The sequence below is a fragment of the Talpa europaea genome, assembly GCF_964194135.1.
Source record: "Talpa europaea genome assembly, chromosome: 4".
Taxonomy (NCBI): domain Eukaryota; kingdom Metazoa; phylum Chordata; class Mammalia; order Eulipotyphla; family Talpidae; genus Talpa; species Talpa europaea.
This window is the reverse complement of record NC_140070.1, coordinates 114157499-114175995: the sequence shown is the minus strand read 5'-3', so window position 1 is coordinate 114175995 and position 18497 is coordinate 114157499. Positions and strand designations below refer to the sequence as shown.

At 42.8% G+C, this 18497-nt stretch overlaps 1 protein-coding gene across 1 annotated transcript; it reads left to right on the top strand.

Annotated features, from left to right (window-relative positions):
- Positions 1–13560: 13560 nt before the first annotated feature.
- Positions 13561–15739, top strand: ADIPOQ (adiponectin, C1Q and collagen domain containing; the record flags this gene model as incomplete). Its single annotated transcript, XM_084232509.1, has 2 exons — positions 13561–13774; positions 15219–15739. The coding sequence occupies 2 exons, from the start codon at positions 13561–13563 to the stop codon at positions 15737–15739; spliced, it is 735 nt and encodes a 244-aa protein (XP_084088635.1).
- Between the last annotated feature and the right edge of the window lie 2758 nt (positions 15740–18497).

The window sequence follows — 18497 nt, the reverse complement described above, 5'->3', positions numbered from 1 at the left end:
ATTATAACAGGCTGTGTTGTGGGGTTATTCCTTTCTTACTAATCCTCTTGATTAATTAACAAAATATCTTTCTTGGGAGATGGGGTATGTTTCAAATTTTTAGACCACAATTTGTACAAAAAAAAATCTATAGGAAATCTTAGGGCTTGTAGTATTTTCCAACCCAATATTGCTCTATTTTGATTATTTCCTATTGCTCTATCTTGATTATGATAATATTTTTTTGTCTATTCTCTCACTTCATTCAACACCTACTTCTGGGCACCCCTCCTAAGGAAGGTGCTGGCCCCAGGAGGGACCAGGGGGCATGAAGATGAACGAGCAGCTCACAGGTAAGTTGAGGGAGACAGTTGTGGATCAGATCATCACAACATGGTTTGACAAACACCACAGGCCTCAGTGGCCCACCCCCAACTCCTGGTGTAGCCAGGCAGGGATGCCATCCCGGTGGAGAAGGAGAAGGCATCGGTCCTACACAGACACAGAGGAAGAGGAGCCATCCTCAGCTGGGAGGATGGTTGACAGAGGACAACTGACTGACATTAGGGGTGGGCCCAGTGCTTGACAGGCCCTCATTTGCTCCTCACTGCAGGCTTCAGGGGAGTAGGAAGCCACCCACGGAGTCCATGCTTTTCCTAGTCTTGCTGTTCAAACCACAGGTTTACAAGGCCCTCTGACTTGCTGTTACTAGAATTCTTTTTTTTTTTTTAAGATTTCTTTTTTTTTAAAGATTTATTTATTTATGCATACAAGGACTGGGGTACAGGCCAGAGATGTGGGGGGTGAGAGGATTCACCAGAGATAAAGTGGGGAACAGAACAGGTGGATCTACTGAAATACACTGCTGAGGGGAGCAGTGGGCAAGACAGGAGAGGTCTGCTGTGCCATGTGGGTAGCTCCCTGGACGGGGATCGAATTGGTGCTGCAGTGGCTGTGGGCAGCTTCATAGGTTGTGTCTCAACCCCTTGTGCCACCAAGAAGGCCCTGTTACTAGAATTCTTCACTTCATTACTGTCTTTGCCCTTGGTCCATCCTTTCCTTCCTATTTACCCTTGGAGATGAGTCCCTCCCTCCTCCACCTTTTGACTTCTGCTTCTTAAATATTTCTAGGGAAGAAGTGAGGTTGAGACCAATCAGCTGTGAAGGACAACCACAGGGGAAGCTGCTGCAGGGTCTCAGGGTAGAGCTGTAGGCTAATGTGGTGGGAGTGGGTTCTGCGTATAATTAATCATGACCTCCAGCTGCACTGAGCAACCCTTGAAAGGTTGTGGGTATGCTTTTCCCAAATGGGGCAATCTGCATATGAGCCAACACAGGCTTGTGAATTCAAAAGATTGGAATCTTTATGAGCGCAGAGACTATAATTCCACCTGAATCCAGCAAGATGGTGGCAGAATAAAGATACTGGGGTTACCACTTCCATATAGTCACAATTAAATTACAGCAGAACAAAGTCAATAACCCCTGAAAGATAGATAATGGCCTATATCAGGAGGAACAGTCCAATGGAAAGTGTAGGAAAAAATTGTAATTGAACTATGTTTGCAGTGATACCAGGACTACACAGCTCATGAGAAGAAGGGGAGGTGGCCATACGGATGCCCCCTACAGTTGACTCAGGGACACCTATCAACATCAGGGTCTTTGGAGACTGTGCTGGATAAGGGGTGCACAGTGTTTGTGTCCAGGACAGAGGGTGCACCTCTGCTCCAGTCTTGCTCCAAGCACAAAGTGATTATGCTTAGTTATTGTAATTAATTATTGTAATTAGTTATTGTAACTAATATTGTAATTAATAATATTTTAGAATATTATTGGAGAACTATAGGAGTATAGGTGCAGAGTGATGATTATGGGTTTGAGCGTCATGTTTTCAATATAGAACAGCTAGATCCCTAACCAGCAGCAAACCAAGTCAGATCATCTCAGTGTCCTCCAGTGGAGGCAATTATCTGTAGCCTGAGGCTGTTGTAGTCTAAATGCCTGCCTCAATCCCAGGCAGGACCCAAACTGAGACAACTGTGCTTCCACTAAATGAATTTAAACACCCGGATCTTAATAGCAGGAGCAACCACAATCCATACTCAGTGCTGCATCTAGTGCTCAAACACAGACTGGAGATTAAGGCTAGTACATAACACATGAGGGGAATCACTGTGGAGTCCCACAGCATAGTTCTGGTGCCAACTGCACAGTAGAGAGTGTTAATGCTTGATGCTCATTGGGGGCAACATTTTGGTATGTGTTGCCTGAGGGCTTTCCTACCTGTTACCATTTACTGGCACCAGTTCTCCTCCCATCTGAACAGTGCAAAGCAGCATTTTGAAAGTTTATCCCTATTACAATTCATAAAAACTAAAAATGAAGAGACAGAAGAACATATCAAATGCTGGAGCAAAACAAACAGAAACCAACCAAACAAAATGAAAAATGTCTCAATCAGCATAACTGTGGAACAGGCCTGAGGAGTTTAAAGTAACATTTATAACTATGCTCGATGAATTAAAAAAAAAAAAGGAAGACATAAAACAAACAGATAAAGACTGATAAAATATGAGACTATTACAACTAGAATTAATGGATCTAAAAAAACAAGTTAACTGAATTAAAAAATACAATGGAGGGCCTCAACAGACAAACACAGGGATGGAGAGAGTTAGTAAGCATGTTGGAGGACACACGAATAGAACAAAGACAAAATAGGATAAAAATATTAAAATAGTGTAAGAGCTCTTTAGAGAAACATAAAGAGAATAACATCCATATTAAGGGGGTCTCAAGAGACGAGAAAACAAAAGGCAATAACTATTTCAGCCTGGTAGATATCTAGACTTCTCTATTCAAGAAGTCCAGAGCATTCTAAACAAAATAATACCAGACAGACACAGTCCAAGAGACATTATATATTTGTATGTATATATATATATATATATAAATTTGTATGTATATTATATATAAATATATATATAAATATATATAAATATAATATATAAATATATATAATATATAAAAATATAATATATATAAATATATATTATATAAATATAAATATATAAATATAAATATATATAATATATATAAGTATATATATATAAACAAAACCAAAAACTGTTTAAAGTCAATGACAAGGATAGAATATTCAAAACATTTAGAAAAAGGGTCCTCTCTGGTGGTGCAAGGGGTTAATTCTCAGCACTATGAAGCTATGATCAGGCCAGGGAGCTGACCCACAGGGTGCAGCAGACCTCTCCTGTCTCGCCCATTGCTTCCCTCAGCAGTGTATTTCAGTAGATCTACCTGTTTTGCTTCTCACTCTGTCTCTGGTGCTCCTCTGGCCTGTGCCCCAGTTCTTTATGCATAAATAAATAAATCTTTTTTTTTTAATTAAGAAAAAACTAACGTATAAGGGAAAACCAATGAGACTGCAGATTTTTTACTGAACTAAAATAAATGGCATTTCTAAGGATCTGGGAATGGAGTGGAAGGCTGCAGGGTGTGTGCCCTCTGCTGTCTTGCTCCAATCCTCTGCTCCAGTCTTTCTCCAAGCACAGAGTGATTATGCTTAGTTATTGTAATTAATTATTGTAATTAGTTATTGTAATTAATATTGTAATTAATAATATTTTAGAATATTATTTGAAAAGTAACCAACAAAAATAAGGCAGTACATAACCATACATAAAGGAACTTAGTCACATGTTGACAGTGGACTGAACTATTGCCACAATGCCCTGGAGGAAATGATCATGTTTATTTGATTTATTGGATATCTTATACTAGGTAGTAACAGTTTTGTCTTGGGGAAAGGCTATTCTCAAGGCCTTTCTGACTGAACGTTTTTTCAGTTATAGGAAGTCTGTTACAGCCAGTGTGCCACAGAATTGCCTCTTTCCACATAATGGCCTTTGTGGTAGAAGACAGATTTCCCAGGGGCCTGAAAATGACAGGCTTTCACAATGTCACTGGCTGACAACCAGACCCAGCACAGTCTTGGTTTAATTTGGGGGCTAAAGGCATTCCATCTTGTGCAACAGTTAAAGCCTGCTGTAACCAGCTGCACTCCCATAAGGCTGGAAGAAAAAATATTTTTTTTTTAAGATTTATTTATTTATGTATACAAGAGCTGAGGTACAGGCCAGAGATTTGGGGGGTGAGAGGATTCACCAGAGACAGAGTGGGGAACAGAACAGGCACACTGACTGAAATACACTGCTGAGGGGAGCAGCAGGCGAGACAGGAGAGGTCTGCAAGCCATGTGGGTTGCTCCCTGGCTGGCCGGGAATCGAACTCATGCTGCAGACGCTGTGGATTGCCTCATAGTGCAGTGCTTAACCCCTGGAAGAAAATACTTTTTATGCCAACCCCATACCTACCCTGAGCACAAGAGTGAATCTGAAGTTCTCAGTCCTTTAGGAGGGGTAAAGGATCGGGTGTTAGCAAGCACACTGGTTGGTAGTCAGACAGATTTGGAGTCAAATCTTGGATCTGTGCCTTGGACAAGTCACTTAACTTCTTCTAACTCCGAAGAGTTCAAAGTTTGTAAAATGGGAGATAATCATAGATATCTCCAAGGGAAGATTAAGCATGATTATTTACTCATTTATTCGTTCAACATTTATTATAGCCACTAGATCCTATGCTAGTGGCTACAGTACACAACACTGAACAGGTGTAGTGCCTGTTCTCTTGAGGTTCACACTCTAATAAGGACAGACAGCTCTGACACAAACCAAAAATAAATAATAATTTATTTAAGAAAATCCCATAGTAATAATAAAACAGTGATGTAATTAAGAGTTGGTGCAGTTTCTCTTTGTTTTCTCTTTGGCTCAACCTACTGGTAAACTATATAGAACCTCATTCGCAGCCCTCTTATCTAGGCCAGTGGGCACTTGGGAAGGAACTCATAACTCCAGTCGTGATAGCCCAATGTGACTTCTCTGGAAATACCTCATTAGCTGGAGGCTAATGCCTAGATCAGACTTCCTCTTTGCTCTTCTTGGTTTTTTCTTTCTTTCTTCTCTTTTTTTAGTGGCCGGCAGAGGTGGTATTTGGAGGCAGGCACACACTTACCTGCTCTATTTGAGAGCATTCTGTTTATGAATGTCTTGTAGAAGTTGTTACTGGGATTCTGAACCCTGGCTGAGGTCATGATTTAATGCACCAGAATTTGTGGTTTGCAAGAAGAAATTCTGATCCTGCTGTCAAAAACAGAACATGGGTTTGCCAAGAAGGAGTCCAAGGTGATGAATGTTGCCATTTCAGGCTGAAGTCTTCTAGGAATACCTTAGAGGGTGACAGCCTCTGGCCTCGTGGGTTGCTCTAGCCCAGAACTGGGTCCCCCAATATGTGGATTAGGTATATGCTTAAGGTGCTGGCCAGACACACACAAAATTATTTTTCAAAACCCAGAAAATCTTTAAAAATGTTATTCTAATATCATGTTTTACTTAAGTTTTTTAATATAGAATTTGAATTACACAGAAATTATATTAGGAACGCAGAGCCCCTAAAGGTCTTAATCTGACCCTGCCCACCTCACTCTAGAAGTTTTCTCTTCCTTATCTCATTTCTGAAAATTAATTCACAATATCTTTCCCAAATCCAGGGCCCAGGCTGGAAAGCGGAGGACCTGTTCTATATTTGACCTGATTGTGGTCTCCTTTGGCAATTCTCTCTTCTGAAGTAGTCAAAGCCGAATCACATCTCATATTTGATAGCACACAACAAGCAGGACTGTGATGGAGGGAATTGGTGCCTCTGACTTATTGGGGCAATTCTATAGGAAGAAGTTCTCTGAGACCACTGGGCAATTCATTTTCCATGAGGAAGTTTCCTGCTTGTGGTCTTGACCCTTGCTCCAATTTCTGTCGCTGTTGTAGAAAATAAAAATAAGGGCCAGGATCTGGGATCACAAGTGTGACTGAAGCTCCACTTGGCTTCCCAAACTAAGCTGAGTTGCAGCAGATCCCCTGGGTTGGTGACCTGGGGCAACTGCAGGGGCCAGGGACCTGCCTATTGGTGGTTCTCTGGCCCTCACCAGATTGGCCAATTGGAAAGGATAACGATGAGGTAGGGGCTGCCTGCCCATTAGTACCAGGATCCTTAGGCTGGGCTGTCTCCTCCTCTCTTCCATCCCGTGTGCACTTGGTGGGTCTGATCCCCCTCCTGAGGGTAAGAACTTTTTTTTTTTAAAGATTTATTTATTTTTATTTATTTATACAAGCACTGGGTACAGTCAGAAGTGCGGGAGGGTGAGAGAATTCACCAGAGCCAGAGGGGAGAGCAGAGCAGGCAGAATGACGAAGTACACTGCTGAGGGGAGCAGCGGGCGGCAGGAGAGGTCTGCACGCTATGTGGGACCCTCCTCCGGTGGCCGGGGAGCAGCCGGGGATTGAACCGGCGCTGCAGAGGCTGTGGGCAGCTTCACAACCCAGCGCTCAACCACTGCGCCACTGGGGAGGCCAGGGTAAGAACAATTTGATTAAATTGTTGATTAAGTTGGGAGTGGGGATGACTGCTTTGCTCTGGAGCTTCTGGCTGAGGTGTTGCCAGGCTCTCCTGTCCTAGCAGCTGGGCGTAACTACAGGCCAGGCAGCAGAGGCCCCTGGCCATACTGATCCAGAGCTTCTTTCTTGACTTTCCCTCGGCTCCAAAAAAGCCTGTTCCTTCTAGTCATAATGGCAGGGACCATTCTGAATTTTACCCTACTCATTTTTCAGCAAGATGTCTACCCAAAGAGGAGGTTGGTATCAGGATGGTGAGAGGAATGGTACAGTGATAGAGTCCAGTTAGATAAAAGAAGGGGAGAAAATGTTTCTCATCTTGGCCAGGGAGGGCACATAAAGAAGCACATGAAGAGGCAGTTTGGACCAAGACTGAGCTCGTTCCTACTCAGGCTGGGAATCCATCAGCAAATGTTTATTGAGCAGATTCTATATGCTAGATGCTGGGCCTGGGCAGGGTTCATGAGATACAGATGAGTGAGACATGGACCTTGTCTGTAAATCTGGGGGTACCTGTAGACACAGGAGTAGCTACACAAATGTGGGGCTCTCTTACAGGGTAAGAGGCTAAAATGAGATAAAGTGAGCAAAGGGCCTGGAATATACTGGGAACTTATGAAAAATCCTATTTTTAGAGGATATTTCCTGACTGAAACAATTGGATCTACTGGCCTTTGCCAAGCTCAATTCTGCTCAGCCCAATGAGTCCTATGTATGAAGCACCCTCATCATTTTCAGCTATAGAAACAGAAGGTCCATTATGGAAGTATTTTCGAGAATGTGGGTCCCTACTCTGGAGAAGATCTGGTTTTCAGATAAACTCCTGGTGACTCCCTCCAGTAGGGATAAGATTGGCTGCTTCTGCCAATGTTGGGGAGCAGAAGAGAGTGCTGAAGAATGTGTCAAAGGAGCATGAGGGTGTCAACTTTGTTCTTGAAGCAGAGCAGTAGAAAGGAAGCCTCAGCATAGCTGACATCCTCTTGCCTTTCTCCCTTTAGTCCTGAGGAGTCTTAAGTAGAGACACAAGTGTGTGTGTGTGTGTGTGTGTGTGTGTGTGTGTGGTGTACTGTACCGGGGATAGGAATGCTGACAACTCTCTGGACCGAGGAAAGCTTTCAGGTAATCCATCTGGGACTCAGTGCTAAATTGATCCCTGGTTCTGCCACTTATCATTAAGTTGTGAAATTGCCAATCTCCATTTTCAACTGTTAAAAATGACAATGCATAGAATTCTACCCCAGAATTGCAAGATCTTAAACCAGCATTTTGGTCTCTTTGAGTCTCAGATTTTTATATAGTGGAGTCAAAAGCAGGGATAAGGGGAGGATTAAATGACATAAGGTTTGAAAATGTCTTAAGCAGTTTATATTCCAAAGTCCCCTTGCCAAATTCAAAGTGCCTTCATGTCCTAATGTTACATGATCTTATTTAGTAGATTAAGAAGCTGAGTCTAAGTAGTTGCAAAGAATGCTCTTTAAAGGCAGAATAATGGTATGGAAAACTCACTGGTTTGAAAACTACAATGGGAATCTCTCAGGGACAATCTCCTTAATCTCTAGGTTTCTTTATCTTCCTTGCTTCATGGAGTTCCTGTGAAGATGGAATAATAACATGTAAAAGGTCCTAGCCTGGGAGCTGGCTTTTGCATCTCTCTCCTTTCCTATAGTCTCCCATTTGTAGAAGTAGGGGGAGGGATGAGATGATTTCTGGAGCCCCTTTCAGCCCTGAGGGTCTTCGTGAACTGCACTTTAATGACCTTTCCTGTTAGAAAGTTTGGCATTGGGCTTGATGACCTCTTTCGCTTTACAGCTCTGTCTACTGCTGGCATAGAACGTGTTCAGAGATTCTGCTGTTGTTAATTAAATTCCAGCAAGTAAAAAAAAATTCTCATAGATTTTTCACATATGAAAATGTAAGCTCATGATATGACACTTTAGGGTCCAGAGAATGACATGGTCATCCTTTTGCATAAATTTAAATGTGAATGTGTCTATACCTGTACAAAAATCAGTGCAGCAGAAAGAACTCAGGCTTTGGATTTCAAAGTGCAGCTCTGTCCTCTTTTACTTGGTGGCCCTTGGCATAAATTTCCAAACTTCTCTGGCCCTCAGATTTTCTTATTTTTTTTTTTTGAGATTTATTTATTTATGCATACATAACTGGGGTACAGGCCAGAGGTGGGGGGCGAGGGAGGGTAAGAGGACTCACTAGAGACAGAGTGGGAAACAGAACAGGCAGACTGCCTGAAGTACACTGCTGAAAGGAGCAGCGGGCAAGTCAGGAGAGGTATGCTGCACCGTGGGGGTTGCTCCCTGGCCAGCCTGGGATCAAACTCGTGCTGCAGTGGCTGCGGACAGCTTCATAGGTTGCGTCTCAACCCGTTGTGCCACCAGGGAGGCCCCTCAATCTCTTAAAGGGATTGAGTCCTACCTCCTGCAGTTGTGGGTGTGAAATGAGATTAAAGGGATGGTAGATGTACAGTAGTCACCTATAGCAGATGGTCCAGAAACACTCACTTGCTTCTCTTTACCTATATGTACGGAGCATTTTATAAATTTATAAAATACTTCATTCCTTTTATCAGTTAGTTTTCACAGTAATATTGTAAAATAGGTTAAGTAGGACTAAATATCATTAATAACCACATTTTCAGAGAGCAAAGAACAAGAGAACTGGGAGATGGGGTAAAGCAATTAAGTCACCCAACAAGTTAATGGTGGGGTCTATACCAGAAATCAAACTACTTGCATCATAATCTGCTATGAAAATAGCTATGTCATGCTATTTCCTCTTATATCCTTTATCCTATAGACTATTAAAAGGCCATTTTGTGACTGCAATGCTTTCCCCTTTTCTGGGATATGCCTTAGACTACAATTATTGGACTTTGGGGACCAGAGTTTAATTTTCAGCTCTTCTATGCTTAACTCTGGGATCTTGGACAAATCACGTGATCATTGGAAGTTCACTTTCCTCATCATTAAAATGGGTATAGCCACAGCTGACAATTACTGAGCATTGACATGTGCCAGACACTGTTCTAAGTACTTTATATGGATTATGCTATTTAATCTTTCAATAAACATATGGCTGAAACGTGTTACAAATAAGAACAAATTTTTACCCAAGCATTGAGATCAGAGAAACTGTACTTCTCAAAAATGGCTGTGAGAATTACTGGAGATATTAAGTAACTTAAAAACATACATTTATAAGTGGTATTTTACAAAGAATTATAAGAGGTCCTTGGAGGTTAGTTTCACTATTTATGTTAAAGATTTGTTTTGGCATAATTGTATCTTTGATAACAGTCTTAAATAATTTCATTGGATCATATTTCCCCCTATAGAAATAGCAGTCTTTTCAGAATCAAAGTATAACAATTGCTGTATCTAAAAAAAAAAAAAACACAAATAAATTTTGGAATACATTTTTTTTAATTAGGCAGTTACTCATAGATCTTTAACTGTTATCAATTGCTGATTTTTCCATGAAGAAATGGGTTAGAAGACAACCTTCTTCTTTAATATTAATCTATTCCTAGACTCAAAAACATCCTAGAAGGTATACTCATCTGCCTCCACTCCTCCTTTCTGTATCTCCACCCATGTCACCGTCATGGAACCCAGACTGGTTGCCTTGTTGTTAGAGAAATCTGTCCATGACACTGAAGTATTGAGGATAGAGTGCTAGCTTTTGGGCTGGGGAAATGCAGTTTTGATTTTTAAAACTAAAGAGGAATCAGAAAACTCCAGAGACATGTAACCTTGCACTCTTTCCAGCTGTAGGGAGTAAGCCCCTAATCAACCTTTATCTTTTGGGCCTTCTATAGTTGCCTCCACCAGTTCTCATGTTCTGGGTGCTCTTTTCCCATCTTATTATGGAAAAGAACACAACCACATACATTCTTCCCCCCATATTTGGAGAAAACAAGCACCGAGTCTCTCAGAGTTCTCCTTAGGTGTTTTATCATTAACCCCACAAGGAGAAAAGGTGGGGGTGACAAACAGTGGGAACGTTTAAAGATATATGAGGTCTTAAAAGTCTCAGAACAATTATCCTTAAATACAAAATGGGCTTTGCTCCTCTCATCCTTGGTTTCTCATCTATTCACCTCTTTTTTTTTTTTTTTAATGCTGTGAGATAAGCCAACTCTAAGCTTTGTCTCATTTCTATTGCTGAGAACACCTTCCTGAGTCCTCCAAATCCAGTAGAGGGCGACAAAGGCATGCACAGATGGTAAGAGTGCGCCTTGTCTAGGTACTTCTGAGACCCAACTAGGGAGCATTGTCTCCACCAACACCTGTCTCAGTTGCTGTGTTGCCTCTGTCTCTCCTCTCTCTGTCTCTCTACCTCTACCTCTGCTCATCTCTGTTGGTCTAACTCCACTTACAAGATCATATTGGAACTTGGTATTTGATAAAAGAGGCATCAGATCAATAGAGAAGGAAAAGATTAATTCCACTAAAGGCGTCTTTAAACAGCTGGATTTCAAGTAAGGAGAAATCATTTGAGTGTCTTAGGTCACAGTTTACCCTAAAACAAATTATCAGAGATGGATTATAGAGTAGAATTTAAAATTTATCAAATAATAGAAGCAAACAGAATATTTACCAAAACTTATCATGGATAAACTTTGAAACCAGGGAAAATATCAAGAGTTAACTATATAAAAATGAAAACTTCTGTCACTTAAAAATCAAGATAGAACAGAAGAATAACTTCTAGATTAGAGAGAATAGTCTTAGCATATGCAACAGTGTTGGTATAAAGAGCTCATGCAAATTGATTCAAAAAGCAAAATGTGTTCCTAATAAATCATAAAGAACACTAAGAGATATCATGAGTGAGAAAATTAAATTAGGAAATAAGCCTTTAATAAAATATACAATTGACTAGTGATCAAAGTAGGGGGGGCACTTTTATCTTGTTCAATGAACAAAGAAAAAAGTTTTTTAGGGCCTCCCCTGGTGGCTCAGCGGTTGAGCGCTGAGCTGCGGGGCTGCCCGCAGCCTCTACATTAAAGCATTGGTGAGTATAATTAAGATACACTAATATATCACATTAGTGACAGGTAACAGTATAACAAACCACAGTTTGGGAATATGCATCAAAGCCTTAAAAATGCTCATACTTTTGGTCCAGTAATTTTACTTCTGGAACTATGTTATCACAGAATAATTATTTTGAGACAAAGTATATGTCTAAGAATGTGTGTTACAATCACAAAATATATTTTTAAAGGGAAATAAGCTAAAATTTCAACAAAGTGGAAATTGTTAAGTGTATTCTGGCTGTATCCATTTTATGGGCTGGCATATGCATGTTTAAAGATGACTTGAAAATGTATAAAAGTTAGAAAATGACAAGTTAAAAACAGAATAAAGTTTCTATGTGAAGTGTAATTTCCACTATGTTCAAAAATAAACAGAGAAAACCTTAGGATTGGAGGGTTTTTTTTGCTTTCTGTACTTTCCAAAGTTTATTTATATTATCATTTTGAATGATCACACACATATTATGGTATGTGTGTATATATGAAAGATCAGCATATGTGAGATTATATTTAATATATCATCATAAGATATACATTTTACAAAGATATGTATTTACATATATGTATGTGTGTGTGTGTGTGTGTGTGTATGCATTAGGCATTATTGAGTCCTGGGTAACTGGGCATAGGAGTAAGATTCTAGATACCACACACATCATTGATGAAAATAGTGAGAATTTAGAGTAAAAAAAACTAGGCAGATTCTTGGGATTAACCACCTATCCAGCTCCACAGAGGGGCATGGTGATGCCCGCGATGCAAGATCTTAGGACCTTCTCTGTGGTGCTTTCGTTCAACTCCCTGGTGAGAAAGGAATGGGGAGTTTTAAGACTCTGGAAATCATATGGGTGGCCCTAATATCACCCCAACATCAGAAGCAGAATCAGGGAGGAGATCAGAGTCCTGTGAATACAAAGGAGCGTCTTCCCGTGAGGGGGTTAGAGTGTGACGATTATGAGAATTCAGAGACAAGGAGTTCCTTGGCCACCTAAACCCACCGGAACTTTTTGCTAGACCTCCCAGAATTCCTCTTTCACATGCACTCCCTCCTCCCTCCTACTTACCCTCTGCCTTTCTTTCCCTGCCCTCTCTCCCTCTTCCGTCTGAACTTCCTGCTCTTTCTTTTATTCATTATAAAAATATTTATTTATTCCCTAGGCTGTGCTGATAGTTTATTAGGCTTGCACCACCCCCACCCCCTTGTTAGTAAATTAATGGGGGGAATGGAACAAACAACCCTGATTGGGGTGAGGGGCAGGAAGGCAGTCCTGAAAGAAGGACATCGCATCTGTTTTCTGAAGCTGCCTAGGGATCAGGCAGGTGAGGAAGCACAGGTGGTGTGGCCCGCACAAAAGTCAGTGGGTATTCTCATGGGACGATGACTGTGTCTCTACTTGTTCACTAACTCAAGGCAAGTCTGTGTGTTAAAATGTGTGTGTGTATGTGAAAAAGAGAGAGAGAGAGACCAAATGTTTGAACATGTGATTCAGGAGAGAGAGGAGGGAAGAAAGGGACAGAGGAGAAACAGACATAACGTGAGAAAGGAAAGTAGAGAAGACAAGAGTAAGAGCTGGAGAGAGCGAGAAGTTGGCTGGAATTGAATGGAATGACCTGAGTCATCAGTCTTGGGAAACTCAAGTGATAGGTTCTTGACCAGCTGACCCATGGAGCTCTCTCTGTGCCTGGTGCTGTGCTTAGATACAAGGACACTGGATGAATAGTGCCCTGCCATCTCTCAACTCACAATCCTGTTGAGGAAAGGAGATTGCACACATGGAATAATGCTAAATAGTGCAAATTTGGGGTCAGAAGGGGCCCAAAGGGGTCTGTAATGGTCAGAGAAATCTCCCTGGAAGAGGTGATCATTGAGAGGGCAGTCTAGGAAGTGGCTTCTCCTGAGGTGGGGAGTCCTGCTTGCATCCTGATTGGGCGTGCTGCGGCGGGGAGGCGCCTCCTCTTCGGTGACTGACAGTGCAGGTGTGAATTCCAGGGCACAGGATGCTGTGGCTGCAAGCTGTTCTGCTGATACTTGCCCAGTCCAGTTATGGCCAGGACACGACAACCGAAGGCACTGAAGTCCTGCATCCCCCGCCCAAAGGGTCCTGCCCAGGTTGGATGGCAGGCATCCCCGGGCATCCTGGCCACAACGGGGCCCCGGGCCGTGATGGCAGAGATGGAACCCCTGGTGAGAAGGGTGAGAAAGGAGATCCAGGTAAGGACAAGATTTTTTGCCTCTTTCATCAAGACTTCTCCTGTGTAAAGGAGGGCTTCCAGAACTATCTGAGGATGCTAGTTATTAAGACCTAGACACAGAAAGAAACAAAGCTGTATAAATGTGGCTCATGTGCAAACTAAAGTGGATTTTGAGTTGCTTTTCTAGTGGTGAGAAAAGGTGGTACTTGTAAAATCCAGGAACTTTGGCTCTGTAATCTACATATATACATCCCACCCCCTGTCCCATCCCTACTCGCATTCATCCCTATTCCCAATTTGTTCACATTCCAACTCCCCATTAAGTGGCATACAACCACTACCACACCTCTGGCAGGTCATGGTTCTACTTTTAGAGAACACTTGGTCTAGTTAAGAAGATAAATAAGGCCTCCTTGATGGTGCAAGGGGTTAAGATGCAACCTATGAAGATGTCTGCAGCCACTGCAGCATGACTTCAATCCCTGGCCAGCCAGGGAGCTACCCACATGGCGCAGCAGACCTCTCCTGACTCGCCTGCTGCTCCCCTCAGCAGTGTACTTTGGTCAGTCTGCCTGTTGTGTTCCCCACTCTGTCTCTGGTGAATTCCCTCACCCCCCGCACTTCTGGCCTATACCCCAGCTCTTGTGTGCATAAATAAATAAATCTTTAAAAAAAAAGAAGATAAATAAAATACAAAAGATTCTGTTAGAGGTTGCTGCAAGGAAGTCTATTCCAAATATGCCAAACTGAATGTGAACAAATGCCCAAAGTATGGAACAGAAAGAAAACGTTCTCACTGCAGATCTGATTAACAATAGGGGCCTTTAGGATGATTCAGGGTTTGAACTTGGCCTTGAAGGGCGGGTAGACAAAATAAAGAAATGTGGGCATCCTAGACAGAGGGGACAGAAGAGCAAAATTATTGGTTTTGAGCCAATTCTTGGTTGGTTGAGCCAGCCTGTAAAGGATTGGCAGGGTGGAGGGTCTATGATGGAGACTTATGTAAGATAATATTGGAACTGAATTTATGGGGTCTCATGGGCCACCCTTTGGAAGATGTGGAAGGAAAACATGACAGCTCTTCCTTTAGGGAACTCCCATTTAATTTTTTTTTTTATTTTTTGCATAGAAGAACTGGGATGTAGGCTAGAGGTTTAGGGGGTGAGAGAATTCACTGCAAAGTGGCACCAGAACAGGTGGATTTTACTGAAATACACTGCTAAGGGGAGCAATGGGCAAGACAGGAGAGGTCTGCTGTGCCATGTGGAAGCTCTTTGGCTGGGAATCGAACTTGGGCCATAGTGGTGATAGTGCTTAGACTTAATCCCTAGGCCACCAGGGAGGCCCCCCATTGTTTCCTTGCTCATTAAGTCAAGCAGATTGTTTGTAGGGGCCACAGAGACAGTGTTATAGACTTGGCCCAAACTGTTTCTTGTGGTCACTAATGTCTTCTCATTTCCTAGGTCTTGTTGGTCCTAAGGGTGACACTGGTGATGGTGGAGTAACTGGGAATGAAGGTCCCCGAGGCTTTCCAGGAGTCCCAGGCCGGAAAGGAGAACCTGGAGAAAGTGCCCATGTGTACCGCTCAGCATTCAGCGTGGGACTGAGTAATCAGGGTACTGTCCCCAATGTTCCCATTCGCTTTACCAAGATTTTCTACAATCAACAAAACCACTATGATAGCACCACTGGCAAATTCCACTGCAACATTCCCGGGTTATATTACTTCTCCTACCACATCACAGTCTACCTGAAAGACATGAAGGTCAGCCTCTTCAAGAAGGACAAGGCTATGCTCTTCACCTACGACCAGTACCAGGAAAAGGACTTAGATCAGGCTTCTGGCTCTGTGCTCCTCCATCTGGAGATGGGCGATGAAGTCTGGCTCCAGGTGTATGGGGATGGAGAACATAACGGGCTCTACGCAGATAATGTCAACGACTCCACCTTCACAGGCTTCCTTCTTTACCATGACACCAACTGATCCCCACTGACTCACAGCCTCCACCAGACCAAATAGCCCAGAATCAATCAAATAATAGTCTGCAGTTTTTCAGTATAGTTAGGAGACTGATTTTATTATCTAGTTGAAGGGCTCTAAATATTATTCATTTATTTACTCTGCTCATTCACTCATTCATTCATTCATCTAGTACCTTTTTAAAAAGACTCATATACTACATTAGTACTCCTGAAAAAGACAAGTTCCCTGGCCTCAAGGATCTATTATGTAGCAGTAATGAAAGGATAATAACATTTACTGGGGAGTTTCACACACATGATAATTAATTACAATAAAGTATTTGACAAAGCTCTTCTGTGCCCAGGGTATTTCCTCATGTCCATTCTTTTTTTTTTTTAAGGTTTATTTATTGATGCATACAAGAACTGGGGTACAGGCCAGAGGTGTGGGAGGGTGAGAAGATTTACCACAGACAGAGTGGGAGCAGAACAGGTGGATTGACTGAAAACACTTCTGAGGGGAGCAGTGGGTGACAGGAGAGGTCTGCTGTGCCATGTGGGTATCTCCCTGGCCAGCTGGGTATGGAACTCGTGCTGCAGAGGCTGCAGATTGCTTCATAGTGCTGTGCTTAACCCTTTGCGCCACCAGGGAGGCCCCTCCTCATGTCCATTCTAATTCTGTGAGGTACACAGGAAAGATGTTCTTCCGATTTTACACTTGGAGTCTGAGACTGAGATTTAAGTGAATGTGTGAGGTCACACAGGTATTAAGTGGCAGTTAAAAATCCAACTCGGGGCTATGGATCTTTCCCACTAGATTGTGCCATCGTTTAGGAGGCTGTGGCCTCCTCAGTGCTTTGGTAGAGGGTATTCTCAGAACACCCTCAGAACAGCTCACCTGAGGGCCTCTGAATTGACCTTTTTGATGAGTTAAACATTTACCCTGATAAAACTCCCTCCAAGATGGTGGTTCTCTATCTAAGACTCAATGACCCGTGTGCTACTCTGTGCTTCGCCTTCTCTGTTTTCCCTCATGTTCCCTCTGCCCAGAAATCCAACTCCATCACTACATGCTGAAATCCTTCCTGTACCTCACAACCACCTGGCCAGGAAGCTTCTCTGCTGAGATATTTCAAAGCTTTGTCACACAACGTTCCCCTGGGCCCCTCCACGTATTACCCTGGATGAGAGTCCTGGGTGTGGGCAACATCTTCCCGCCAGCCAGGGCAGCTGCCCAGAATGGATAAAGCCTCCTTCACTTCTAAGTCTACCTGCAAGTTGTTGATAAAGGCCCCAGGAAGACCAAATATTTTTTTAACCTTTTTTTTTTTTTTAAAGATTCATTTATTTATTTATGCAAGTACTGGGTACAGTCAGAAGCGCAGGAGGGTGAGAGAATTCACCAGAGCCAGAGTGGGGAGCAGAGCAGGCAGAGGGACCGAAGTACACTGCTGAGGGGAGCAGTGGGCAGCAGGAGAGGTCTGCGCGCCATGTGGGACCCTTGCCTGGTGGCCGGGGGTCGAACCAGCACTGTAGAGGCTGCAGGCAGCTTCGCAACCCAGCGCTCAACTGCTGTGCCACCGGGGAGGCCCTAAACTTTTTTTTTTTAAGATTTATTTATTTATACAAGAACTGGGGTACAGTCAGAGGCGCAGGGGTGCTGAGAAAATTCACCAGAGACACAGTGGGGAGCAGAACAGGTAGACAGATCAAAGACACTGCTGAGGGGAGCAGCGGGTGCGACAGGAGAGGTCTGCTGAGCCATGTGGGATTCTCCCTAGCCACCGGGATCGAACACGTGCTGCAGAGGCCGCTGCAGAAAGCCTCATAGTGCTGCGCTTAACCCTCTGTGCCACTGGGGAGGCCCAACACCAACTTCTTGAGTCTCACATCTACCAAGATGAACTCTGTTTCAGTCTCTCCATACTACTAGTCTTTATTTATAAAACATTTTAATTTTAGGACCACCCTGACTAAAAGCACCCAATCCTTGTACCATTGGATGGCTTGGATCTTCTCCACTGAGGTTAGTGAGGGCTGCTTTCCAGAACCCTTAAAGAAGTTCCCTCAGAGAGGTAGATTGAGGCTGTAATGCAAAGCCCACAAAGGAATTTGGAAGCCATTCTTTCCTGAGTATTAACAGGACCTGGGAAGACCTGGACCTACTGAGAGAGAGAAAGGGGGAAAAAAGAAAATGATAACTACCTGAGGTGGTAGATATTTTAATTAGTTTGATTGTGGTGATTATTTCACAATATTATCTATATAAAAGTCATCAAGTTGTATACTTTATTTATTTATTTTTTTTAATAGAGGCATGTTTTATTTATTTATTTATTTATATTTGTTTGTTTATACATGCACTGGGGTACAGTCAGAAGCATGGGAGGGTGAGAGAATTCACCAGAGCCAGAGCGGGGAGCAGAGCAGGCAGAAGGACCGAAGTACACTGCTGAGGGGAGCAGCGGGCGGCAGGAGAGGTCTGCACGCCATGCGGGACCCTCCTCCGGTGGCCGGGGAGCAGCCGGGGATCGAACTGGCGCCGCAGAGGCCGCGGGCAGCTTCGCAACCCAGCGCTCAACCGCTGCGCCACCGGGGAGGCCCAAGTTGTATACTTTAAATATATACAATTTTTTTATTATCAAACGTTCCTCCCCCAACCTCAATTCCCACTGATACCAGAAGTGGGAAAATTGATAATGAATTTGAAAATACCTGTCTACATCAAACTATATCAATGTTATGTTTTCTCAGGTTTCTCAGAGAAGTAATGCTGGAAA